At 49.9% G+C, this 27,993-nt stretch overlaps 1 protein-coding gene across 1 annotated transcript in view; it reads right to left on the bottom strand.

Moving 5' to 3' along the window:
• STK10 (serine/threonine kinase 10) overlaps nucleotides 1-27,993 on the bottom strand; it is a 102,486-nt gene that overhangs the window by 59,970 nt on the left and 14,523 nt on the right. The window contains exon 2 of the mRNA XM_045551177.1: nucleotides 19,953-20,117. Within this exon, the coding sequence (XP_045407133.1) occupies nucleotides 19,953-20,117 (165 nt within the window). The remainder of the gene's footprint in view (nucleotides 1-19,952; nucleotides 20,118-27,993) is intronic.

Here is a 27,993-nt window from a genome sequence, read left to right as displayed (position 1 = left end):
AGTGGCCAAATCTAGGCGGTTCCTGCATTTTTCAGAAACCGCCCCTTACACAACGCCCTCACCCAAGGTCCCCACGACTCGTCCTCTCCAGAGGTCAGCACTAGGGAATCTCATGCATTCTGACAATCTGGTTTGCTTCCTCTTCTGCAGTTCAAGCACTCCATGACCCCTTAAGCTTCCCTTATTATTTATTTATTTTTGCTTTGCCTGCTGGGAAGCTCTGAGCTAAGTCGGCTTCCTTAGTTTTGGCACACTTCCCAGGCCCCACTTGTTCCTTCCAGTGCACGGGTCCTAAACACATTTACCTCCAGCTTGTCAGTGGCACTGGGACTGCAGGGGGCTTATATCATAAACTTGTCAGGGCTTTTACAGAAATACATGGGGTTTGATCAATAAAACAGTAACCAATAGTTATGTATAAGTAAAATAATAGTAATAGTTGAACGTGTTTCCCAAAAGGCACGTGTTGGAAACTTAATCCCCAACACAACAGTGTTGGGAGGTGAGGCCACGAGTAATGGGAAGTATTTGGGTTACAATAGCTCCACCCTCATGAATGGATCGGTGCCAATTATTAAAGAGCTTGAGGCTTGCCCTCTCGCCCTTCTGCCTTCTGCCACGGGAGGATGATGCAGCAAGAAGGCCCTCACCAAATGTGGCCCCTTGACTTTGGACTTCCCAGCCTCCAGAACCACGAGCCAAATAAATTTCTAGCATTTATAAATTACCCAGTCTCAAGCATTCTGTTACAGAAGCACAAAGCAGGCTAAGACCACAGTAATACATACAAGTGAAACAATCATCTCAAGCTTTAGGAAGTTACTAAATACACATGCTTAGAACAAAGAATGGAAATATGCACATCAATACCCATAGAAGGATTAGAGGTGGTTTGTACTTTTATGTATTTTATGCATTTCGTTCAATAAATATGTGTTATAAAATTTTACATTAGAAGTAAACATGATTTCTTTAAATGGAAGAACTGGACTAAAATAACCCATGGCTCCAGATACATCTATTCTTCTGAGGGAGAAGGGGCAGCTGTGCCTACCCACGATGAAGGCCCCAGCCGGCCAGTCCCCCCAGCCTCCTGGATAAATGTTTTCCAGGATCTGGGTAACGGACGTTTGTGATCAGGTCAAGGCATCGACAAGTATCAACTGAGTGTCTACCAAGAACTCCAACACTGCTAGGCAACAGCAGGGGCCACAAAAATTAGTATTTGATTGATAAACACTATCTGAGCTTCTGGTCTGTGGCAAGCCTGAGGCCTGGGGATCCAGGGTGAATCAGAGAGATTCCTTCCCCAAGATCATGAGCAAAAGGAGACACAGAGACAGGTGCTGCAGGCACAGGGCAGTTGTGTCACCCAGAAACCTTTGCATACGGTGATTAATCTGGCCTGGAGCTATCCAAGAGGGCTTCCCAGAGGAGGCCGACATCCAGGCTGGGTTTTTGAAGGGCAAACTTACCAAGTTGAAAAGAGCAAGAATATTCCAGGCAGAATACAGCAAGTGCAGAGGTGGGGTGGCACAGAAGAGCGTGGAAGGGGGGAATGGTAATGCGTTCCATGGGCTTCCAAAGGATGGGAAGAGACTGGCCAGAAAGGTCAATCAGAACTAGAATTTAAAGATCTCAAAGTATGAACCTTATCCTGAGAGCTGTGTGTGTGTGTCTGGGGAGACACACCAAAGGATTTAAACAAGGGGTGCTGTGGACAGGTTTCTGCTTTAGAAAGATGCCCCCAGATGTGGGTCCCTGGAGGCTGGAAAGGAGGGGATCCGTGGGTTTGGGACAAACAGCACAGAGGCCACGTCATCAGTCCTGGGGCCCTGGGCATCAAGGCCGCTTCCCCCTTCACACACAGCACCTCTTCCTTCCGCTTTGTGAAACAGCCATGAGCGCTGGGTGGGACTTACCCAGCCTGGCGAGAGAGGGAGAGAGGGGGAGAAGGGAGGGAGCTAAGCCAACCAGGGAAATTTTCCACCTTTTGTCCCGTGCAGGGCTGGTGGGTTGTGACTGATGGCGCTGAATGCCATGATGTCTCATTGTGGAGCGAGTTAGGATGCACATGGCTCTGATGGTTGCAGGAGGCCACCTTGCAACCGAGGGGGAAGCTGGTGTGTAGACAAAGCTGCTGCTCAGAGGAGGGTAGAGAGAAGCAAGGACAGTGGGGAGCAAGCGTGCTCGAACCCACCTCCCTCCTGACTTTTCAGGCAGAATATGCCAGCCAAGTCATTTCCTTAGTTGCTGGGTCAGTTTGAGGTGAGGTTTGCTATTGCTTGTTACCAGAAGTACCTGATCTCATAGTTGGCAGGAGAGGATGAGTATGAACTAGGGCAATGAGAGAGGAGGACAAGGATGCCAACTCGTTGGGCAAATGAGATTTTCCAGGAAACACCTAGAGAAGAATCACATTCTCCAGGTGGTCGTCTCCAGGCTGTACCAGCTGAAAACGCTACACCGGTGATTCTCCAACTTGAACGTGCATCAGACTCACTTGGAGTGCTTGTTAAAAGAGATCACTGGGTCCCAGCCCAGAGTTTCTGAGTCAGTAGGTTTGGGGAAGGGTCTGGGAATCTGGTTTCTAACGAGTGCTCAGATGCTACTGCTGCTGGTGGTCCCCGGACCACACTTTGAGACCTGCTGCTCAACAGGAATTCACAAAAGAACAAGAGGCCTGGACCTTGGGACCACATCTCTTCTCCTCTTAACAAAAATGCAATGCAAGATGGTGGTAGAGAAACTCAGGGGCAACCTAACAGAAGTACTGTCTTTTATGCTCTGTGTTATCCTGAATTTCATCATCAGTGTTCTTTTTGCTTCTTGGCTCAAACCAGAGAGCTAGAGGCTTTGGTAGGCTGTAAGATCATCCTTGTCAGCCTTTACCAAGAGATGGTTTGAGAAGCATAAAGTATTCAAAAGAAGCTTTAGTATCTGCATTATTAAAGACAGTACTGGCGTCTGTTTCAATGAGTATATTCAAAAAATAAGTATAATTATTTATATAGCTTCCCATCTTTAAAAAAAAAAGCTTGAGGGTCTTTGAGTATGTGTCAAGAGGTATACAGGGACTGGTAAAGATCAGATGGGTAGAAATGACCCCAAAAGCACAAACAACAAAAGAAAAACTTGAGCTGGATTTCAACATTAAAAACATTTGTGCATCAAAGGACAATATCAAGGAAGTGAAAAGATACCCCCATAAAGGGAGAAAATACTTGCAAATCATACATCTGATAAAGCAGTGGTCCCCAACCTTTTTGGCACCAGGGACCAGTTTCATGGAAGACAATATTCCCACGGATGGGGGAGTAGGGAGCTCAGGTGGTGATGTGAGCCATGGGGAGTGGCTGTAAACACAGATGAAGCTTTGCTTGCTCACCCACTGCTCACCTCCCGCTGTGCCCCCCACCAGTTCCTAAGTTTCATGGAAGACCATTTTTCCATGGATGGAAAGTGGGGGATGGGGGCAGTAGAGCTCTGTGGCTTGGTCCCTAACAGGCAGACCCCAGGGGTTGGGGACCACATTGATAAAGGACTAATATCCAGAATATGTAAGAACACTTACCACTCAAAAATAATCGGGCAAATAACCGAGTTTAAAAATGGGCAAAGAATTCCAATAGGTGTTTGAAGGAAGATGTTAGAAGGAAGATGCACAAATAGCCAATAAGCACATGAAAAGATACTCAACAATTGCTAGTCATTAGGACAATGCTGATCAAGACTGCAATGAGATACCACTTCACCCATGCTAGAATGCCTAGAATTAAAAAGATAACAACGAACATTCCAAAAAAGGAAATTAAGAAAACAATTCCATTTACAACAGCATCAAAAAGAAGAAAATACTTAGGAATATTTAAGTAGTATTCCTAAAAACAGGAAGAAGGAATAAACTTAACCAAAGAGGTGAAAGACCGTACACTAAAAACTCTAAAGATGACACAATCAAATGAAATAAATTAGAAGACTTGATATTGTTAAGATGCCAATACTACCCAACAGAAGGGTAGTATGGGTTGGGTGCAATCCCTATCAAATCCTAATGGCATCTTTTAGAGAAATAGAAATAGCCAAAATAATCTTGAAAAAGAAGAACAAAGCTGGAGGTCTTACACTTCCTGATTTCAAAACATACTACAAAGCTACAAATATCATCAATACAGTGTGGCACTGTCATAAACACATAGACCAACAGACCAGAACAAAGGCCAGAAATAAACCCCTGCAATATATGGTCAAATGATTTTTGGCAAGAATGCCAAAACCGTTTGGTAGGGAAGGAACAGTCATTTCAACAAATGGGGTTGGGAAAACTAGATATGCACACGAACGAGAAAGAAGGACCCTTACCTTAAACCATACACAAAAATCAACTCAACATGCACTAAAAAGTTAAATGTAAGACCTGAAATCATAAAATTCCTAGAAGAAAACATAGGGGAAAAGCTTCACAACATTAATTTTGGAAATGATTTCATGGATATGACACCAAAAAGACAGACAAAAAAAAAAAATCCCAAAATAAACAAGTGGAACTACATCAAACTAAAAAGCTTCTGCACAGCAAAGCAATCAACAGAGTGAAAAGGCAACATACGGAACGGGGGGGAAATATTTGCAGACTACATATTTGATAAAAGGTTAATCTCCAAAATATATAAGGAACTCCTACAACTCAATGGCAAAAAAAACCTAACATCCCAATTAAAAAACAGACTAAAAAATTTAATATACACTTCTCCAAAGAAGACATCTGGCCAACAAGTATATGAAAAGATGCTCAACATCACTAATCATCAGGGAAATGGAAATCAAAACCACAATGAGACATGATCTTACACCTCTTAGAACTGCTATCATAAGAAAAGAAAACAAGACAACAAGCATTGGTGAGAATGTGGAGAAAAGGAAACCGCTGTGCACTGTTGGTGGGAATGCAAAATGGTACAGCTGCTATAGAAAACAGTGTGGAAGTTCCTCAAAAAATTAAAACTAGAACTACATATGATCCAACAGTCCCACTTCTGGGTGTCTATCCTAAAGAATTAAAACCAGGATCCTGAAGAGACATTTGCACTCCCATGTTCACTGTAGCACTAGTCATAAAAGCCAAGACATGGAAACAACAGAAATGTCCACTGGCAGATGACTGGACAAAGAAAATGTAGTACATACATACAATAGATTATTATTCTGCCTTAAGAAGGAATTCTGCAATATGTGACAATACGAATGAACCCTGAGGACATTATGCTAAGTGAAATAAACTGGTCACAGAAAGACAAATACTGCAGATTCCACTTATAAGAGGTCTCTAAAATCGTCAAATTCATAGAAGCAAAGAGTGCAATGGTGGTTGCCAGGGGCTGGGGGGAGGGGGGAGTTGGCAATTACCTCTCAATGGGCATAAAGTTTCAGTTATACAAAATGATAAAGCTCTAGCGATCTGCCGGACAACATCGTACCCACAGTCTACAATAATGTGTTGTACACTTCAGAATGCGTTAAAAGGGTAGTCTCATGTTAAGTGTTCCTGCGACAATAAAATAACCTTATTAAATAAAGAAAAAAAAGAAGGTGAGTCTGCCCGAGCGCGGACGCAGGCAGGACATGCTGGTAAGGGAGACGCTTGCTTTTTCTGGGCTCTGTTGTCCGGGGCGTGTCCGCAGCACCCAGGAGCTCCTTGTTTCGCTGGCGACCTCAGCCCATACACACCCTCCCAGGGTGCCTGGCGGGGGACTTGATACAGCAGCCTCTAGTCTCTGGCTGGAGGCCAGGGGAAACGGGAAACCTGTTTACAATGATTCCGCATCAGTGTAGATTAAGCAGCTGTCACTGTGCGGCGTGAGGGGTGGGGCCTTGCTACACGATCCTGGTAGGCCACATGACCCCGAGGGTCCTCTGTTCATTCGTTCATGAAGGTATCGGGCGCCTACCCTGTACCCGGCACTATTTTAGCCACTGGGAATACAGCAGTGAAAACACAGTCCCTGTCCCCGGGCGTTCCCATCCAGGAGGCCAACCTACAGGTCCGGGTGGTTACCTCCACCTGCCAGGCGGCGAGAAAGGAGACAGCACGCGCTGCACCCAGCTCCTCACCTGCACAGCTCAGTTCAAGTCCTTCTCTGCCGTCCGGGCCCGGTGTCCTCTCAGAGTTGTCCTGGGACTGGCTGCCATACAAGCTTCTTTTGAGCCGTGCAAATTAAGAGTCAGCTCAACACCACTTCGGACGGACAGAACCAGGATTTCAAAAGCTGTCTTCTCTACCAGATTGACACTTCCGGAATACACATTGACACCATGGTGCTGTGCCAAGCTGACTTCCACCTTTCTAAGTGGAAAGAAAACTCCCATGTACGCAGGTGTTTCGCTTTTACAGTCTCACTGCCTGCCCTTAAACTCCCCCCGAGGTAGGCGGTTACCAGGGTGGTTAACCCAGGCCGGCCTCAGTTTCTCCTCCCACAACACGAACTTGACTGAAGTGCTTACTCTGCGCCAGGCCCTAAGTGCTTGGCAGGGGTTATCTCCCACTCACTATCTGAGGCAGGTATCCTAAAACACACCTGTACCTCATGAGGTTTACTGTGAGGATTACGCAGGATAATGTATGCCAGGAACTTAAGATACCACCTGGTACACAGTTAAGTCAATGCTCAACAAATGTCACCAATTACTATCAGCATTAGGTGATATTTTATTCCCATTTTACATATGGGCAAAGTGAGGTTCAGAGAGATTAAGGTCACACAAACAGCAAGTGGCGGAGCTAGGACCTATGTGGGTGCCAAGTCTGTGCTCTGTTCATCTCCCCAGTGGGAGAGATCTGTAGAGCCCCCCGCCCCGCCCTCCTCATGCCTCTAGGAGGCAACCACAGAAAGCTTGAGTCACAGCCCCTGGGTGGGTGGGAGAAAGGGCCCCTCTGTCTCCCTGCTGCAGCGCTCCCTGGCCCTACTAGTCAGCACACATGTACCAGTGAGCTTGCTCCCCGGAGATAAGGGAGGCAGCTATGTCCCAGCCCAGATAAGAGCAGGCTCCGACCACACACAGGGTTAGACATTAACTTTTACAGCCCAAAGGCAACGGGGCCAGAAGCAGGATCAGGCAGCACTGTCACAGCCCCAGATGTCCCCAAGAGAAAGCTGAGGCACATTCAGGTCCAGAGGTGAGGCATCAACACCCCAGGGGCTCTGGGCCTGGGTCCCTTCACCTCCCTGGCCCTTTTTGGAGGCCAACAGCATGCACTGGGTACACAAAAGGTGCTCAGTAGATAAAGTTGGCAAAACTCCTGAACCTAAAAGTACTTAAGGCACAGCCAGGAGGTCTGGGTATGGTCCCAGATCTACCACTGTCCTTCTGTGGGGCTGCTGTAACCTCTTTCCCACCTTGGGCCTCTGTTTTCCCATCTGGAAAACGAAGCTGTCAACATCTGTAAGGGATGTTTGCAACATGGACATTTTAGGTTCGAAGTAGCTGAAGTCACTCTATCTTTGAATAAGAAGTTTATATTTGGAAAAGTCCTTTCATATCATCCATTAGCAGAGCCTGGGACCTAGTACATGATCAGTAAGTGTTTGCTGAGTGAATGAATCAATGAATGGATGAATATGAATGAAAAATTTCAGTGGCCTCAGGATGCCCAGACATCAGGGCAGAACAGCCAAAAGGTCAGCAACACAGATGACAGCCAGATTCTGCAAACAAAGCTGGACAAAAGCAAGCCAGTCCCTTCTCTCTTGCTGCCACCTGAAAGAGCAGAGATGATGGCTGCCATTATTGAGCACTTAGTGCATACCTGGCACTATGCTAAGCATTCCTTTACTTACTCCCATGAGCGACTGTACTGACCTCCATTGGACAGATGGGGATGCTGAGGTTTGGTGGGGGGACTTCTCTAAAGCCACTCAGCTCCTAAGTGACAGAACCAGGGCATAAACCAAGGTTGGTCTGCCTCCAAGACACAAAAGCAGCTGAACTGTGCAGCCATGGGCAAGCCGCTCTCCTGTCTGGGCTTGTTTCTTCCTGTGGAGCAGAGGCAGGGCTGCAATCCCCCCCGGACCCCTGCACTGGGAGACACTGCCCCCGGGCATGCACCGGGACCCTCCCAGCCTCCCCAATACCCCATCCGTGCATAAGACAGAAGTTGCTGGTTATTCAACTGAGGCCTGTAGAAGGAAGTCCATGGAGGAAGCCACCAAAAAACACAACAGTCAACACAAAAATGTCCCCAGCTTATCAGCCGCCTGTCCTCAAAGGTGGAATCCCAGAATCTCCCCACCTCTGAGCTCCGGGCCAAACAATGGGGCCATTGAGTGGGGTGGCCCACACCCGAAGGCCTCCCAGGAACACTGGGCCTTGTTCCTCCACCCCCAGCCCCACCCACCACGTTTGCAGAAAGCCTGGGGAAGGAATTCTGGGCTCCCTTTGAGCCTGTGTGAACCGAGCTGCCCAGGAAGAAAGGGCGCCTGGCCCAGAGGGAATGACCTTGGCTTCCTACAGAAGTGGGGGGAAAGGGGCAGTTCTGCCAAGGCAAAGGGGAGGAACTGAGTCCAGTGAGTCTCTAACCACGTCTGGCACATTCTGTCGCCCCGTAGCCACAGTCCCCAGGGTGGGGATGACTTAGACAAACCCCCACCCCATTTTACAGATGAGGAGATGGAGGTGGCCCCATGTCCGAACGCGCTTGCCCAAGTCCCAAGGCATCTCCGGATGGAAGTGAGGGGATTCAAGTTCAGGGGTGCCTAACTCCGTGTGGAACTTCCAGCCTAGAGATCAGGAGCAATGGCTTTGAGTCAAAGTCCCCCGAGCTTGAGTCTGTACCACCTTCCAGAAAGTGCCAAGATCAGGGTTGGTTTCAGACGGTCAGATGCAAACTGGACTTTTAGCCCTCGGGGAGAGACAAAGGCAGTTCTGTGTCTGCATAGACATTTTTGATGCATTTGGCCGTCTGTCTGTCTGGCCACCATTCCCTAAGCCAGCTCTGCCAGGGATAGTGCTGGGCACAGAGAGTAAAGTGCCAGGGCCCTGTCCCTGCCCTGAGGAAGTGACCATCAAGGAGGGGGATCAGGAGATGGACTCACAAACCCCTAAGACTGAGTGAGCGGGACAGAGGGACAAACTGCCAGACGGACTGCGGAAGGCCCGCCTGGTAGGGGAGAACACACTCCTCCAGTTATTAACGGTTCCGTGGCCTCTGGGTTGCTCCTTGAGGGACAGGCAGGACTTGAAGCCAAGGGCGAGGGGGTGGCCACGCGGAGCAATGGTGCCAGGAAGATGGCTCGCGGAAGTGCCATGCGGCTGTGTCATCAAGGCTCAGGGTGGGTGATCAAGTCTCACCACATCCCTGAGGACAACCCCAGCCCTCACTGACGCATTCCCTGAGGGACGCAAGTCTCCACAGAACCAAAGCCCCCGAGGGGACTAAGGTGAGCACAGGGTTTCAGCTGTGCAGCCAGACGCACCTGGTTCCAATTCTGGTCTGACACTAACAGAATGACCTTGGGACAAATAACCTCAGAGATCCGAGCCTCAGTTTGCTCATCTGTAAAGTGGGGGCAATTGCAGGCCCCACCGCCTAGGCCGTGATCACATGGGATGACACAGAGAAAGCCTACGGCTCAGTACCTGGCGTCCACCGAGTGCGCCGCAGCCATGACACCACCAGAGCTGCGTCATGAGAGAAACTGAAGTGACCCCTCTGCGTTCACAGACAAGCCCGACGTCAGCACCTGCCCTACGACAGGGCGAAGGAACAGTGGGGGCCTTGGGCAAGCCCACAGCCTCCAAAAGACAATAAAAAGTAACACTGCACACGCGCACAGCCCGCAGCGCCGTCTGTCCAAGCACACGGCACCATCTGACACACTATCCATTCTACAGTTTTATTCTGTCTGCCGTCTGCCTGTCCCTCCCGCACGCCTGCCCTCTGCAGGACGTGAGGCTCTTGCGAGCGGGGCCTCTGCAGACACACAGTTGGTGCTCAGGGAAAATCTGCTGGTGAATGAACGAATGAACGAGTGAGTGACTGAATGAGTGGATGAACGAATAACAGCCACCCTGCCTGCTCCAGGAGGTGGGAGTCCAATCACGTGACAGCATGGCTATGCCATGCCAGGCACAGGTGGGTGTCATCACAATGGGGACAGAGGCTCCGACAGCCACAAGTGCTAGAGGTTCGACCAGTGAGCACTCAGCCCCGATGCTAGGACGGAGGAAGAAGCCCAAGAAACACCAGGAAAACAGAACACAGCCCCACAGGCCCCGCCTCCCTGTTTCCACACTATCCCCCCCGCCCCAACCCCCTGGACTGAAATGATCTGCTCCCAGCAGGGACCGAGGAGTGCAAACCCAGAGCTCTCACCTGGGTGGGGCGGGGCAGACCCAGTACCATCTGGAGCCGCAGCCGCACCTGGCGGACTCCCAGACGTTGCACAGTGTGTGGCCCGTGTGGCCGGAGCTGCTGCCCCTTTGGGTCAAGTCAGACGTCTAGATTCTTACATGAAAGGTGCTGATTTATAAAGTTTCACACCAATTCAAAAAGTGTAGCCTGTGGGCCTGGGTCACATGATTGTCCCCAGTCTAGACTGTGAGTGGCACACCTGTCCTGCTAGCTGGTGCCTGGCTTGGAGTCACACTGTGAAAGCCACAAGCAGTTTGGAACTGTCCTGTTAATTCTACTGTCCACCAGCTGGGTTTCCAAACCTGGACACACTGCTGGGAGGTCAATGCCATCCTCCTTGATGTCCAGATGAGGAACCTGAGGCTCAGGGGCATGAAGAGACACGTCAGGACAGGGGCAGCCAGATTCCAACTCCACACCTTGAGTGACTGAAGGAACGAGGGTGTGAGTGACAGGGAGCAGTGGGGAGGGTCCCAACAACTGGGTGCCTCCATAGGCCCAATCCAAGGGAGAACAAGGGCTGGTGAATGCCAGGGAATCCCAGGAGGGACAGGACCCCAGAGCCCATGGAAAGGGGTCTTGGCACACAAAACTGCCAAAAAGGGCTGTGCGGGCCACCTGGGCCCACAGAGCCAGAATTCGGAATTGCAGAGACAGATGGGCCAGGACAAAATCAGCAGACTCGGTTGAAGGCCCTCCTTGGGGTCCTCCTTTCCAAGCCCCTGGGATTACAGATTAGGAAGCAAAGGCCCAGGGAAGGGACAGTGCTCATCTGGGGTCACACAGCAAGCTGATCCCAGATCCAGCTAGAACTTGGGTCTCCTGACTCCAGCTCAGGGCTCCTCCTGCCACACTGAGAGACCTTCTAATGCACACGGTGCGGGATGCTACTTCCTGATGTCCCCTGCTCCTTACAGTTCTGGGTTTTTAAGGCCAGATATGCAATCTCTGTCAGTGACCAAGGGCTGGCCTCCAAGCCCAAGGTGACGAGCCACAGAAAACCTGGCCCACAACATGTGGTCACGTGTGGACGATCATATGGGGACACGTGGACAGCAGTCCCCTCCTGCCCACAGCCCGCTCTGCGATCCTGGGACCTGCGCTTCCTCGTTGCAGATGTTCACTTTGAGACAAGAAGACACATTCCAAAGGCCACGGTCATTCCTTCAGGGTAACCATGGCGCTAGCCGACTCCTCACCAGAAAGTCTTCAGGAGTGTTCTTGGGCTGGGCGGCCCCCGAGGGTACTTGGCTGCTTTCGATGATCGGGCCCTGCCCCTCCAAGGCCAAGCGCTCACATCCTGCCTCTTCCCGTTTCCCTGCTGTGCACACCGACCGCGGCCCTGTGCCTGGGACTGGGGAAAACAAAATGCGAAGGAGAGGCACAACGACGGTGACAGCTGGCACTTACTGAAGGCTTCTGTGTGCCCAGCCCTGTTCTAGACTTTTTCTACCATTCAATGGCTGTTAGCTCATTTCTTCTTACAAGAACTACTGTGAAGATCCCCATTTTGCAGACGAGAAAACTGAGGCATAAAGAGGGAAGGAGCTTGGCCAGGTCCCAAGGTTAGCAAGTGGTAGGCGGGGGGGAGTGAGAGCCAGCAGTCCCCAGGAGCACAGCTTTACATTTTTTCGAAGCAAAGATGTGCACCATTTTCGGGTCCCCACCTCTCACTCTCCTAAGCATCTCCCCCTGCATGTGTGCATGCGCGCACACACACCCCTTGAAACACATTCAGGAAGTTTCCAGAACCCTCAGAAGCCTGTTTTTGGACTCGCTAAGCCAGCAGTCCTGGCTTAACTGCCCACCAAGATGGGGTAGCTCACTTGTGGGGGGCAGCAGGCTACATATATGAAAATCGTCCCCTTGTACACTTTTCTGGGGACAGTCCTCTTGGTTATCTTTACTTTCCTCTGTTTAAAAAGAGACATGAGGTAAGAAATATTTCATTTCCTTTCAATTCTACTGTAAGAAAAGCCATGTGTGGCACACACCAATGACAAACGGTGCTCAGTTTCAGTACCGGCGATACTTTAGGGAGTAGGGAGGTCTGAGGCTAATCGGAGCACACACTCCGCTGAGGGGCAGGTACTGCTTAGCCCCAGGCAAGTGCTGCCCTGCAGAAACAAAAGGCCAGGATTTAACGTGAAATCAGACAAAATGCTAGCAAGCAATTTCTAAAAACATCATGTATACCAAACAAAATAGTGTCTGGAGCCCCAATCTGGGCCCATTTGTGGCCTTGCTCTAAGGGTCACACACAGAGGTGGGGGCCGTGGCTCTCAGCCTGTCTGGCATGGTAGACACCCCCCTGCCATCCCCCACTGCAGGAGGCTGTGAGTGGCAGAGACCAGCGCTTCTCAAGCAGGGGTGATCTGCCCCCCAGGGGACATTTGGCAACATCTGGAGATATTTATGGTTGTCACAACTAGGGTAGAGGTGGGACTGGCATCTAGTGGGGAGAGGTCAGGGATGCTGCAAACCATCCTACCATGCACAGGGCAGCCCCACAGAGAAGACTCATCCCACCCCAAACGTCCATAGTGCTGAGGCTGAGAAACTCTGGCCTGAGCCCCAAAGGCTTGGGAGGTGCTCTGGGGGCCACCACAGAAGTTGCCCAACTTAGGGCAGCTATTTTTTCTGTTGCCCATGACAACTTCTATAAATATTTCAACAGAAGAAGATTCCACAGCTAAAAACACTGTAGCCCAAGCGTAGACAATGAGTACTGAAAAGTAGGCCACGGGGGCAAGACCGCTGGCCTCCCCCAGACCCTGTCTGCCCCTGGACAAGTCACTCTGACCCTCACCACCTCGGTCCCAAGAGGACCATCCCTAACCATTGACCCTGTGGGGCCTGGCCCGGCCGAAACGTCCCCACCACAAGAGTGCCCCCGAGCACGTCCCCAGGTGGAGGCCCTGAGATCAGGAGGTGACTTGGTGGCATCATACAGCACCAAGGGGTAAAAGTCATCTCCTCAGTGCTCTGTCACCTCCCATGTCCAATTGAGATAATGCGCTAAGAGTCCCCTCGTGAAATCTCCTGGGAGGACCACACCCACGCTGAAGGCTTTGGCCGGCAAAGGGGACAGGCTAGAACTCAGCAGAATTGGTTTATTTTCTTTTATTCTAGCTATAGCAAGTGGGTCCTGGTTTTCCATTTAGGGTAGTGAGGTGAAGATCTCTTTTTAAATAAATAAATGTATTTAATTTCTAAAAAGTGAGTCACCTTAAAAAAATATTAACTATTAAGGTGGTAGAATGAATGAGGTTTGGGAGAAGCAGCCCTACCAAGAGTGTCTTAGGAAGCGCATTGTTACTGCTGATATTTACAGAACAGCAAGTTCATACCCAGGGGGAAAACCCAGGAAGACTCCAAGGTTGTCGAGGACCTTCAACGCCAGGCAAGAGTCATTCCCTTGGTCGTCTGCCAGGAGATCCTGGGCAGATAAACTTGCTGCCAAAGGCTTCCAGCCGGAGGGAAGCTGTGGGCAGAGGGACTCTTGACTCCGCCGTGTCCTGCGCCTCCAGAACAGGACGGGGGCGGCGGCCCTGCTGTGCCTGCAGCAGCCTTTCCTGCCCTGACGTCACCTTTCTTACCGCGACGGGACCACAGTGAAGCCTCGTTAGGGTTCACCAGGTCAAAGGCATAGAAGCCAGAGGAGAAGGATCTGCAGAGACTGAGGGGTCCGACGGGGCAGTGAGAATGGAGAGAAAGGCCTGGAGCAGAGGGGAGACAGGGGCAGTGGTACCTACTAAGCACCCACTGCATGCCAGACGCTGCTGCCCAAACCTGGACTACAGGTCTCATTTCATCCTCACAATGGTGCTGTGGGCTAGGTTTGTCATCACCGCTCCCAGTTTAGAGATAAAGAAATAGAGACTCAGAGATTAGCTAAAACCCCAGTTGGTGCCAAGAGCCCAGACTGGACCCAGTTCCTCCACCACAGGGCAAGGGAGAGGAGAACAGTCAGAGACCAATCAAACTAAGGGCCGAGGGACAGGGCAGTATGGCCTGCTTAAAACCCCCAGAGGTTTCCCAACACCTACAATCAGATCACAACACCCAACTCCAGCCCCATCTCCTCCCCCAACCCAGCCCCCTGGCCCACTCAGTGTCTCAAGGCAGTAAGCACACTCTTGCCTCAGGGCCTTTGCACGTGCTGTTTCCCAGGATCCTCCTTTGGCCACTGCTTCTCAAACATCACCTCCTCAGGGAGGCCTCCCCCGACCATGCACTGAAGGCAGCTTGTCCTATCCCTGGACCACACTCCCGATGTCATACCCATCACAGTCCTTACCGTTACCTGAGTTACGTGTGTACGTGCCGTCAGCTGTCTCCCCCACCGAGCCTGCAAGTTCCATGAGGATGACAACTCTCTCTCTCCCGTTCCCTGATGAATGTCCAGCCCCTACGACAGGGCCTGGCACATAACAGGGGCCAAGGACAACCTGGCCTCATTTCCTGTTTCCCTCTGCCAGGCTCCGGCCACAATAGTTTCTGTCTGGTCCTCTACAGGCTCCTGCCTCAGGGCCTTTGTACTTCCTAGGCCCTCTGCTTGGAACTTTCTGCCCCCAAATATTCAGAGGTCTGCCTCCATCTCTTCTTTTGGGCCTGGTCTAACGTATCACCTCACGAGCGAGGCTTTCCCTGTGCATCCTATTTAAAGCACCTGCTCCTGCCCCTGCCCCAGGCCCCAGGAATGCCCATCACACGTCCCCGTTGATTCCCGCCACATTTATCATTCGCTCAAGTCCTCTCATTTGCTCCTCTGTTGGCCTTCCTGCTCTGCTTCCACCGCTAGACTTTGAGCCTGTGAGGCCAGCACCCTCCCAACTCTGTGTTAGTGACGTCACGTTCCTAGCTTGAAATTGACCCTGGTGGGGATATTTACACTGCAGAAATGGGCAAATGCCATGAACCAGAGCTTTTCTTCCCAGAGATCCGATCATTAAACATTTCCCAACACACCACTCTCTCTTGCTCCCACAGCACATGTTGGAACCAACCCTGGAAAGACCTTCCCAGAGACCAAAATCTGGCTCAGGGCTGGGGTGGGGGTGGGGTAGTGATGAACCAGAGGAAATTCATGAGGTCGGCCTGGGGTTTCCTGCACTCGCTCATTTTGCGGACCTGGGTGTCATCTATAGCTTCACTGGCTGTGCTGGCCAATAAGGCAGCCACTAACCACATGTGGCCAGTGTAGAACTAAATGTGTCACTTCGTTCACTTATAGTTAAATCCTAAAACTGACAATTCAGTTATCAAGAAAGGTTTAAGAACATTGGACAACTTGGGGATGTGAATCTGCTTGTTTCAATTGTAAATTTTATGACATCTAAAAACAGACCAAGGATTTCTGATGAAACGTTAACTCCTGCATTGAGATGTGCTGTAAGTATAAAACACACACTGAATTTGAAGACTAGAATGAAAAAAAGTAAAATATCTCATTAATAATTTTGATATTGATCACATGTCAAAATGATCATTTTTATATACTAGTTTAAATAAATTATATTATTTAATTTCATCGGTTTATTTTTATTCTTTTTGATATGTCCATTGGAAATTTAAAATTATATATATGGCTCACATCGTATTTCTATTGGAAGGCACTGCTCTACAGGACTTTGGGTTGCTTTCTTCCCACCATTTGATATTCAAAAGCAGAAGTGGTGATAAGAAACCACTAGAAGGGTGGTTTCTTATTCTCTTGCTGCACTTACAAATTCTGGAAGAAAATGAGCTAATCTCATCAGATGTCGTGTGGGCTGGTTTGGTGAATGACCTCCGCCCTGCTCCGACAGGAAGTCTATCCCTGGCTGTCATGACTGCAGAAGTGACCCAGGACGTTTGGACAACATCCCTTCTCAAAGTCACCAAGAACAGACCCCAGGTCCAGGACTGGTTTTGTCAAACATAGAAAAGCTGCCCCTGAGCCTCACAGAAGCTGGGCTGAGCCACAAGATGGGCCTGGGAACCATTAAACCATTAAACACCACAGGCTGGGGCACCATCCGGCTGGTATCTCAGAACCACAAGACTTTTCTCTTCTATACTTTGGCACATGTTGGTCCCTCTACTTACCCCCTTCCTTCTCTTATCCCTCTGAATATACAGCACTCCTATGCATCCTGCAAGATCCAGTTCAAATGTCCCTTCCTCTGAAGCCTTTCCTGACCAGATGATGTTCCATATCACATCTTGGGCTTTTGGCCTAGTCTACCCTTACCAACTGCTGAACAGCCTCAATGCTTTACTCTTGCCCCTTCAGACCTGACTTCTTTCTGAAACACAGAATATGTGTCTCTCCCCAGCAGAAAACTGCCACTGGGTCCCATTACCTAAAACAGTGGTGCTCAAACTTGAGCGAGCATCAGAGTGACGTGGAAGGCTCCTTAAAAGCAGACTGCTGGGCCCTACCTCAGAGTTTCTGATCCAGTAGACCTGGGGTGGGGCCTGATAATCAGCATGTCTAACAGGGTCCCAGCTGACACTGCTGGTCCAAGAGCTATCCTTTAGAACCACTGCTATTAACACAAAGATCAAGTGCACACTCTTCAAGTTGGCATTCAAGGCCTTTCACAAGGTGGACTCCAATTACCTCACCACCCTCGTCCTTTACCATGTGCTGCCCCAGTCCCAGACTAGCATTACCCCAGCATGCCATGCCTTTCATGCCTCCACACTGCTGCCGTGTTATCCCTTCTGCCTGACGCCCTTTCCCCCTCTTTATCTACCCAGTTCCACAGCCACTTCCTTGACCTCACAATGTCTAAAACCCAAATCCTCAAAAACGAGGAACTGGCGCCTTTAAGGATCAACAAAGTAACCAAGGTAGGCTCTGGGGCAGCTACAAAGGGGAGGGCGAGAAAGGCTTTTGGCCACAGCAGCAGCCCTGGATAAGAGAGTACCAGCCTAAAGTGACAACTTTGGGACAGAAAATTCTAGTGTACTTATCTAAGTGCCGCAATCTAGTTAAGAATTGTTCTTTTTCTCTATCTGGTTTTCTGGCTCTGCAACTTTCTAGCTGTGTGACCTCGGGGGCAACTTACTAAGCTTCTTTGTTTCTCATTTTTTTCTGTAAGAAGGGATAAAGCAACAACCTCACAGAATGAAGATTAAACGACACAACGCAAGTAAAACCCATAGCGAAAGGCCTAAGCCCTCAATAAATGCCAGCTATTAGTAGTAGTATCTTTGGACCTGGGAAAGTAATGAACTTGGTGCCCAACCACGGTCAATCATGGGAACAGACACATACTAGATATTTTTCTGAGTACATACTCAGCAGTCCCACAGATGAATGGATGGGAGGATGGACGGACAGACCGATGGACGGATGGGTGGTTGGTGGGTGAACGGGAGAACTCTCGATTGAAATCAAAAGTGGCACCATGAGGCCAATCTGGCAGTAGACACTTAAAAACCTTAAAAATTCTTCTGATAAGTTTCTCAGACAAGAACACAAAAAATTCACAAATGTCCATCATAAGGTTGTTTGTAACAGCAAAGAAGCAGCAGCAGCTGCCGCCTAAATGCCTGACCACAGAGAAAGGCACAGGCAGAAGACGGACTCCTTTAGAAGAATAAAAACTGAAGATGCAAGTACTTCCCCACTGACGTGGTAAGATCTTCTGACTGTATCTTAAATAAAAACTGTAAAAGGTGAAGTAACAGGTATGGTAGAAGTTCACCATTTTCTAAAACCCTGTGTGTATAGGAAAATTCTAGGGAAAAAAATGCATAAATTTGGGTGGTTTAATTGTTTTTTCTTTTGCTTTTTTCTATATCCTCACTTTTCTCTGATAACTATATATATACTATTTGTATAAATTCTTAACAGAAGAAAAAACTTCTTAAAAAGCAGCTCCACGGGTTAGGACACAGGAAACGTGTAGTCTCAGCTGCATCAGCCTCGGCTGTGGGCCCCGTCTCTGTTCTTTTCCCTGGGAAAGGGCGACCACTTGGTGACCCTCCCTACCCTGCTCCACTCCTGAGGTCCCCAAGACAAGGGATAAAAAATCCAAAGCTGACGGTCACGTGCTAGTGGTTTTGCTCCCCAACTGCTAAGCGGCTCCCCAAGGAGATGCTCAAAGAGGTAAAGGCACGTTGGCCTCTGTCCTGGGGGAGCTGCTGTTAGCAGACAGAGCTCTGGGTGGGGCTGGAAAGGCCAAGTCCTCATCCCCACAACACACAGCCCCTGGTTTCTCCTTGCCAGGCCTCAGTTTTCCAATCTGTCAAATGAGAGGGACAAACAGCGGTTTCTAGACAATCCCTTGGTTTTCTTAAGTAGCAGAATTCTTTTCTCAAAGGAGACACAGATTTCTCTATTTAGCAACAGTAATTCTGTACCTAAAAATCAGGCAGTCTGTGCAAAACAAACAAACAAACAAACAAACAAAAACCCGCTGGGACTCTATTTCCCATTATTTGAAGTGGGAAAAATTACACAACGTTATACGGCAACCCCAAACTCCCCAACAATTTCCTAAAATGTAACTAAAACCCAGTAAAACTCTCCCTGTACATAACAAGCTATCATGACAGTATGGACAATGCTCAAAGCATCCCTTCCTGGTCACCAAGTACTTACTAACCACGTTAATAACCACTGCCATGTGTGGCACCACGGCCAGGACTCTGGGCTCCAGAAACATCTGAGGCCCAGCCCTACAGAGCCTCAGCTCCCTTTTCAAAACATCTACGTGTGACTCTGATGTCCTTCCAATTGCATCTAGAATCCACTCAAGACATTCCCTGCACATCCTTTTGTTACAAATGCAGTACTGAGTTTTGGAGACAAAAAAAAAATATGTTTTACATAAAAAACACTGGCTGAAAAAACCCTTGGAGAGATGTATGTTCTAGGAAGTCTGTTTTATAAACCGAGAGGCATTAATACCAGAAGAACCTTGACAGGGGAGACCTTCTGCAGGTAGGCTTATCCTGTGAAAACCAGGGGGCACTCCACAATTCCCCTATAGAAGTGGAGGGGTGATACCGAGTTTCGAAGGTGGGGCTTGAAGCTGTACCTGTGCTGTGCTCATCAAAGGGTGAGGATGCTGATGGGCAAGGGGGGCTGGTGAAGGGCCCCCTTCTGTAGGGCAGCCATCGGGAGGAATGTCCACGCAGCAGCTGGGCAGTGGGAGAAGAGGTGCTAAAACAGCCAGCACTTGCTGGGCTCTTACATGTGCTAGGCATCTTCTAAGCACCTGGCATGAACTAACCCATTTAATCCCGACAACAGCTCTGTGAGCTAGGTCCTACCATTATCTCCATCTTACACATGGAGAGACTGAGCAGTGCTGGGATTCGAGGCCAGGCAGTAGAGCTCTGGAGCTCCTTCCTGCTCTAAATCACCTGTGCTACAGCCCAGGAGGGAGGCTCCACGGGAAGGGGAGTGCAGGGGGCTTCTCCTTGCCCTGGCCCTCGCCCTCGAAGCAGATGCTAAGAAAAGAGTTGAAGACCTGAAGACCAGGCTAGCTCCAGAGCAGCAGGCCGTGCGGGCCGAGGGCCGGTGGCGGGGCGGCAGCCTTACCCACAGCTTCCCGTCGTGGTAGTAGGCGCCCAGGAGCTTCACGATGTAGGGGTGGTCACAGGTGGCCAGGATCTCGATCTCCACAATGTAGTCCTCCAGCTCCTCCTCACTCTTGGTCTCAATGACTTTGGCTGCGGCCAAGGCACCTGTCTCCTTATTCTTGGCCTGTAAAGGGGAGACACGGAAGGTCAACAAGGCATGCCTGGCAGGAAACTGACCCCTGGAAGCCAGCTAGAGAGCCCCGCAGGAGTGTGAAACAGAGGCCGGATGTCCAGATGGGGACTGAGATGCTGAACAGGGACATACATTGTTCTTGACAATGGCCAGCATGGTGCATCATGTCTGCACAGAGGAGCACACACGAGAAACAATGTCTGTGTTTAATAATAGTAACAATAATAAAAAGTACAATACCTCCACACTATGGAATAAATAAAAACACAAGAACAGAGCCAGGTGCAGCAGTGTACACTTGCAGTCCCAGCTGCTTGGGAGGCTGAGGTGGGAGGATTGCTTGAGCCCAGGAGTTTGAGTCCAGCTTGAGCAACATAGTGAAACTCTGTCTCTCAAAAAAATTTTTTTAAAAACACAAGAACAGGACAGCTCTGCAAATATCAATGTCGAAAGACTGTTTTGTTCAGTAAAAAAAAAATCCACGTCAACGAACAATAAAAGTGGCACAATACTTTTTATATGAAAAAAGGGAAAACTATGCTTTCATACATGTTCACATGTGTCTGTAAATGCACGGAAAACTCAGGAAAGATACTGACAACAGCCTGGGGAAGGGCCTGAAACGAGGTGGCATTCAAAGGGCACTTTCACTTTCCATATTGTTTAAAACTTTTAATAAGAATGCTTCACGCATTTATTTGCATTATTTCACATATATTAAACGTAGAATGAATAAAGAGGTTTAAGTTAAGTGCCCAGCAGTTACAGTGGAATTACTTTCTAGACGCATGTCACCGTGCAAAACAACTATTTCCTATTCAATGAGAGTAAGAAAAATTCACACCTACTAGGATGGCTATAATCAAAAAACGGAAAAAAATAAGCATCGGTGAAGATGTGGAGAAACTAGGACCCTTGTGCGTTGCTAGTGGGAATGTAAAATGGTGCAGCCACCATGGAAAACAGCTTGGCAGTTTCTCCAAAGGTTAAACAGACCTACCATACGACCCAGCAACTGTGCTCTTAGGCACATACCAAAAAACTGAAAGCAGGAACCAAGCAGACATCTGTCCACGTATGTTCACAGCAGCATAATTCATAGAGGCCAAAGGTAGAAACAACCCGCATGTCCACCATCAGACGGATGGATAAACAAAATGTGGTTTATACACAATGGAAAATTATTCAGCCATACAAGGAAGGAAATTCTGACACATGCTACAACATGGACAAACCTTGAAGACATTACACTAAGTGACAAAAGCCAGTCACAACAGGACAAATACTGCGCGATTCCACTTACATGAGGTACCTAGAGTCGCTGAAGTCATGGACACAGAAGTGGAACAGAGGTTACCAGGGACAAGGTGGGGGGAGAGGGGGAGGGACAGTTATTGCTCAGTGGACACAGAGGTTTTGTTGAGGACGATGAATAATTTGGGGTATAGATGGTGGTGATGGTTACACAGCTTGTGAACTTATTTAATGCCACTGAATTGTATACTTATGAATGGCTAAAATGATAAGTATGATGTTACATCTATTTTGCCACAATTCAAAAGACAGACAGAACTAACCATGCAGATGGAGAAAGCAGTCCCACCCATTCCACATGCTGAGCTGGTGTCCGGGAAACGGGAGGTGAGGACCCACAGCTCCCTCCGGATCCTGCGGGCCTTGGGATGCTGCAGGGAGCATCTCATCCAGCCAGACTCACGGGATTCCAGTGTTGGAAAAGAACGTATTTTCCTATGTGGTCTCTAAAAGCACAGCAATCTCTTGCAAAGCACAGGGTAAACGGGCTTCGATGGACTGAATAGCATCACAGTTTGGTCTCCACCTTGGCATCTTCCTAGGGTAATATGGATCACACCCTCCCCTTGCCTTCCACGACAACTCTGGAATCTGACTCCACTGGAAACGCCCGATGGCCGAGTTCCTCCTGCAGGTCTAGCACTCCATGGATGATGATGCACAGTCACTCATGTGATCATCACAGTGACCAGCACCTCAGTTTCCCCCACTCCACAGATGAACACGCAAGTTCAGGTTTAGAGAGGAAATACGATAGGAACTAGGAGAGCGGCACCAGAATTTGCATTTGAGTCATCTAATGTCAACATCCTGGGCACTTCCCACTACTATACAAGGTCTCCCTGTAATCTCCAGAACCCAGAAGCCCCTAAAACCAGATGTCAACAGACCCGTCTGAGCACTACTGGCCAGCCCTGCAAAGGGTGCCCACAACACAGAGACAGAGCCACCTCCTCCCTGGCCACCGCAAGGTCTAGCTGGAGGGACACGGCCCTCTACCGAGAGCGAGGGGGCAGTGTGCTCATTACCAGGTGTGGGAACTGGGAGAGGGCATCTAACCCCCGCAGGGCGCCTTCCGGAAGGAAGCGATATTGAGGGGGTGATGTAAACAGGCGATTTTTATGTTCATTTGCATTTTGTACACTTACTCTCAGTTTAGGTAAATGTTTCACTAATGAAGCTGCAAAGCCCCCAGGGTCCCACACAGTGACAACAGTTTCATATTTCTCAAGGGCCCCCTCTGCATGGGGCACCGGTCTACACTCCTTATGTGGTAACTTATTTATATCCTCAATAACCCTATGATATCAGCGCTATTATTATCTCATGTACAGATGGGGAGACTGAGGCAGAGTCCCCCAGAGTGAGGTGGCAGAGTGGATCTGGAACACTGGCAGTCCCAAGGCCAGGTCTGCGCACTCTTGGCAGCCACATTCTTCCATCAAAGTCCCTTCTGAGCCAAAGTCTATGATACCTCCCAAATTGGGCCCAAGAGCCCAGTTCAGGAAAGGGAATTTCATATGGGGCCAGTCTTTGTTCTACGATTTATCTACTCACCGGGCCCCACCTGTGGGGTTCTCTCCCAAAACCTAGATGAGAACGCCTTAGAGACCCATCAACTAAGGAATCAGGTGCTCGCTCACTCTCTCCCTCACACGCACTTAACTCATTTATGTACCTGCCTTTTCATTTCTTGTAAAGCTGATTTTTTTTACATCCCACTAGAGAGCTAAGCAAGGAATCCTCCACTTCTGCACAACACCCCTCCTCCTCTGCAAACCCAGGGGGAAGTTGGGCTGGCTCTGCTCCTTCACAGACAGGAAGGCCGAGGGCTTAGCGGGGCGGCTGGAGCTGCAGCCAGGTGACCACGGCAACCAACCACCCTGCGCACGCTGAGCTGCTCGGTCCTTCACCCTTCACTCCTGAGAGCTGGTGAAGAAGGCTGCAAGTCACCTTTTCCTGGGGTTCCTGAAAAGGGATGTTTTCTCCTGAGCATGGAGGAGGCCCAGCGGGGACCATTTCCATGAGAGTACGAACCCACCTTTCCGGCCGCCTGAAAGGCAGCATTGACCACGGGGCCGGGCCTCCAGCCGGTGCCAGTGTCAACACGAGGCGCACCCGCTGCCCAGCACCTCGCCCAGACTCCAGAGACAGTGCCTGCCACAGAGGGCTCAGCATAATAGAAACTGTGGACCAGTAAGTGACTCGGCCAAAATTAAATCCTTTCACAGCCTGGTTGAGACAGCAACCTTGTGGCCACAGGGAATGTTATAAGGCTGAGGATAAAAACAGCTAACAATGACGGGGCACTCACTATCTGCCAAGGCAGATCTTAAACGGAATTTCCCATTCATCCTCCATTCAGCCTTTGAAGGTAAATACTATCATTCCCAGTTTACAGATAAGGAAACTGAGATTCAGAGAGGTGGGGCGATTTGCCTGGGGTCACACAGCGAGTGAGGGTGGAAGGTGAAGGCTGGATCCAGATGCAAGCCTGCCTGGCTCAAAGTTCCAAGTCACTTCCCAAAAGACCCTTCTTGGCGAGTACCTGGAGTTCCCTGCTCTAGCTCCTTTCGCCGCAGATAAATGACAACCACAGCCGTAGCAGGCGCTTACACGGAGGGTCTGGCAGCCTCCGAGTGCCCAGATGGCCAGAATTGAACCGGCCAACAAACCGCTGCAGCCGCGTTAGCCACGGTGCCCATTTCCCAGACGAGCAGACTAAGGCAGAGGTATCAGGCCCCACGGGGACTGTGAGCCGGGGTGGTCTCCCGACTCCCAGCCCAGTGCTCTCTTCACTGCACGGTGCTGCCAAGGAAGCATCCCATTCCCTATTCATTCGTTCGTTCAACCACTATTTACTCGGCCAAATGAAGTGTGAGGCACTTTCCTAGTGAGCAAGACAGCGTCTGCTTAGAGGGAGAATTTGCACGTGGGAACCACTGCCCTCCCATCACATAATTCACCCTTCCCCGATTTCCCTTCAGAGGAACTAACCCACCCTCATTCCCGGTCCCTGATCTGCAATGGACTTGAGTCAAGCGCAACTCACCCTGGCCACATTGATTCACATTATGTTCCCTCTGGCCACAGTGATTGGCTCAGGAAGAGGCGTGTAATCAAATCAGTCAATGAAATGCAACCCCAGGACAACCGCTGAGACAGCTGCGATTGCCCAAGGCCCCCTTCCTTCTACCGTCCCCAGAGCCACCCTGCCCCAGGAACCTGAAAATGAAACTAGGTCCAAGGCACTAGACCTGAGAGAGGGCATGAGAAGATACTGTTTGATCTCTTTATTAAGAGCCCTATTTTATATATATATAAAAAACTGGTGCTCAGAAAGGTGAAGCAATTTGCCCAAGGTCACACAGCAGGTGAGTAAACAGGAGGTGAATTGTGGCCCATGTGGCTTCAAAGACCATGTATCTGACCGCTTTGCCAGAGTTGCCTGTAAAATTGCAGAAGTCCTGTCTGGGCCTCCAGTTTCCCCACTATACAGAAATAGGGCAGGGAAATGATGCCCCAGCTCTCCCCACGCTCTGATGTGAGGCCATGTTAAGGAGTGGGTGGGTCCTGGAGAGCCACAGGTGGTCCAAGTAGATGGGCACTGTGGGAGCTGACAGGCAAGAAATCACATACAGAACAAGTGGCTGACTATGGCCTCTGACGTCCGTCTCTCCCACCAGCTCAGGCAAGGCCGGGGACAAGTGAAGGACAAGCGGAGCCCCAGCTCAGGCCTCCACTGCTGGCCAGCAGTGACTAACGTCTCAGCCCACATCCTTGACAGCAGACTCACAGTGGCCACTTGTGTTTTCTGGCCCAGGCACCTCCGTGGGAACAATCCTCCCCCTTGTGCCGGTGCGAGGCCCAGCCTGGGGGAGGCGGGGGCAGCCCTCCCAGCCAGGAACCCTGCCCCACCCCAGGGGCCCGGCCACCCCAGGCAGGGGCTGGGGGCTTCCTAACAGCCACACAGTGGCCAGCAGGGTACCACCCCCAGGCCCTCCTCTTCCCTCCCCACTGACAGCTGATCACTGTGTCTCTCCCTCCTCCTGCCAGGAAATAGCTGGTATCACAGAACTTAGGAACCAGAGAGAACTTTAGCCACCACTCGTAAACTCCTGCTCCCTAACCCCCACACTGCAGATGAGGAAACTGAGTCCACAAAGGCAAATGTGATGCTTGTCTCGTCTGTGAAACAAGAGCGCATGGCCTGCCTCAGGAAAAGTAAATGAGAACACAAGAGCAAAGAACCTGCAGGGGCCTGTTCTGTTGCCATCGCTAACCTCAGACCTGGGAGTTGCTGGAGCTGCCTGGAAATGAATCCTGGGGGGCGAGGATGGCCGGGGACCTGGGCAGCATCCATCTCCCCTTGTGGATTCAAAACTCTAGTTTCCTTCAGAAACTGCCTTTCCCTTGCTCTAAGGCCAAGGGATTCATGCCAGGCTGACCCCACCCAGGTCCAGGTAGTCCAGGTACACACCCCAGGCCCAGCCAATCAGAGTGCCGGGCCTTGTCACAGTAATTGGTTCACAGATGCCTGGGCATGTGACCTAAGGCAGGCCAACACGGTCTTACCTTGATGGTTCTTTTGTTTGCTTTTGTTTTTTGTATTTTTGCTACAGTTATCAGGAAAGTAGTTTTTTCTGAGGTTGCTAAACTGGTAGAATGGAAGGCTGGAGGGTCTTACAGCCCACCTTGCTACTCCCTTGGAGAGGCTGCCTGAGGATGAGGCCAACACTAGGGAAGCAGGGTCCACAAATGGCAGAGAACAGCGTGCTGATGATGCTGGAGCATCTGGAGCCAGCTGTTCCTGAAGGCAGATCTACCCTTACACCCTTCAGTTACGTGAGCCAATAAACTCCCTTCGGACTCCTGTCATTTGCTGCCAAGAAGGAAGTAAGTTTCCTATCTCTGGTGTTCCAGCAGACAGCGGACATCTATGGAAGTGTGTCACCATGCAATAGATGCGTAACAAGGGCCACCTTCACTCCCAGCCCACTGTGACCTACAAAGCTGATGGAGACCTCACGGAAGAGTTGGCTGATAATCCACGATCGGGACCTACGTGGAAAACACAGTAACTAACGAGCCACAGGCAAACATAAACCAGGGCATTCTTCTGCCAAAAGTATCTTCCTCCAAAAAAGTGGAGAGGATCATTTTACACTTACTAAGTTAGCAAAAACAAGTAATAATGACAATCCCAGTGCTGGCAACAATGTGGCAAAATGGGTATACTCATTACAAATAAGAATATAAACCGGTTCAGTCTTTTAAGGATAACAATTGGCAGTAGCTTTTAAGAATCCTGAAAACACTCTTAAGCCTATTATACCTCATTCCTGAGAATTTAAGGCCAGGAAATAATTCAAAAAGACAATAAGAGAAATGTACTAGGATCATGATCACAATAGTCCATAATAATGGGAAAAAGGTGGAAATAACCTAAAGACAATGATTAAATTACCTTAATGGGATATGAAGCAATGCTTTAAAATAACAAATAAGATAATACAGTAACGAGAAAAAATACTTAATCCATAATAGTAACAAAACAGGATAATAAAATTGTAGGCGACAATTTTCCTTTGGGAAAGCTGCATGTGCCTATGGACAGGGATGAGCTGAAACACAGCACAGTGAGGGCAAGTGGTTTATACGGATTATTTTCACCCGGAGACATGTGGCAATTATCCACAGGGGTCCCAGCGAGGACAGCCTGGGGTTGGTGCAAAGGAGCCTCCCACACAGAAAGAGGCCACTTCATCTGACCGTGCCTTAAACGTTTTCAGAGATGGACACCTTCGCTCTCTCAGAACCCACTTGAGCTGCACGGTCCAATATGGCAGCTACTAGCCACATGCGGCTACTTAAATTAATAGAAATGAAAACTTGAGTCTCTCCTTTGCACCAGCCACATGTCGCGTGCTACAGAACCACACGGTGGCTACCATGTTGGACAGAGCAGGTACAGGACTCTTCCATCACTGCAGAAAGTTCTACCGGACAGCTCTGCACTCGAGGCTTGAAACGCCAGCACTCTGCGGCAGAAAATGCCTCCTCTCGGGGTGAGGGAGTATCTAAAAGTCACCCCAGTGTCCCAGACCCGGCCTCAGAAACAGGTATTTCTTTTTCTAGGAAGAAAAAAAGAGACCAGCGCAGAGAGTGGGTGTGGACCCCCCCATCCTTTGCTAGGGGGTCTCTGAGCTCCCCGGCCGCCCACGGGCGTGAGGGAAGGCTCCCAGCCGACCTGGCAGGGAAAGCCTGGCGTGTGGGTCAGAGCCACAGAATAGAGCAGGCGAAGCCAGGGGTTTCTACTTGCCCCGCGTCTTTACTCTGGACGGCTGTGCCAGGCACGCGGGGAATGTGGCTCAGGCCACTGGGGCCAGAGCGGGGCCCGGCCTGTGTCTCTCACACGATGCACAGCTGCGCCGTCTCCGCCCGAACACAGTGAATCCCTGCACGCTGGCACGCTGCCAGCTGCAGGACAGGCTGTGACTCTGTTAAGGAGAGGAAACCTGGCCCCCGAGGGAACTGGGGTCACAGCAGAACT

Source organism: Lemur catta, chromosome 5, assembly GCF_020740605.2.
Source record: "Lemur catta isolate mLemCat1 chromosome 5, mLemCat1.pri, whole genome shotgun sequence".
NCBI classification, from domain to species: Eukaryota; Metazoa; Chordata; class Mammalia; order Primates; family Lemuridae; genus Lemur; species Lemur catta.
Note: the sequence above shows the minus strand (reverse complement) of the source record. Positions and strands in the feature narration are given on the sequence as shown.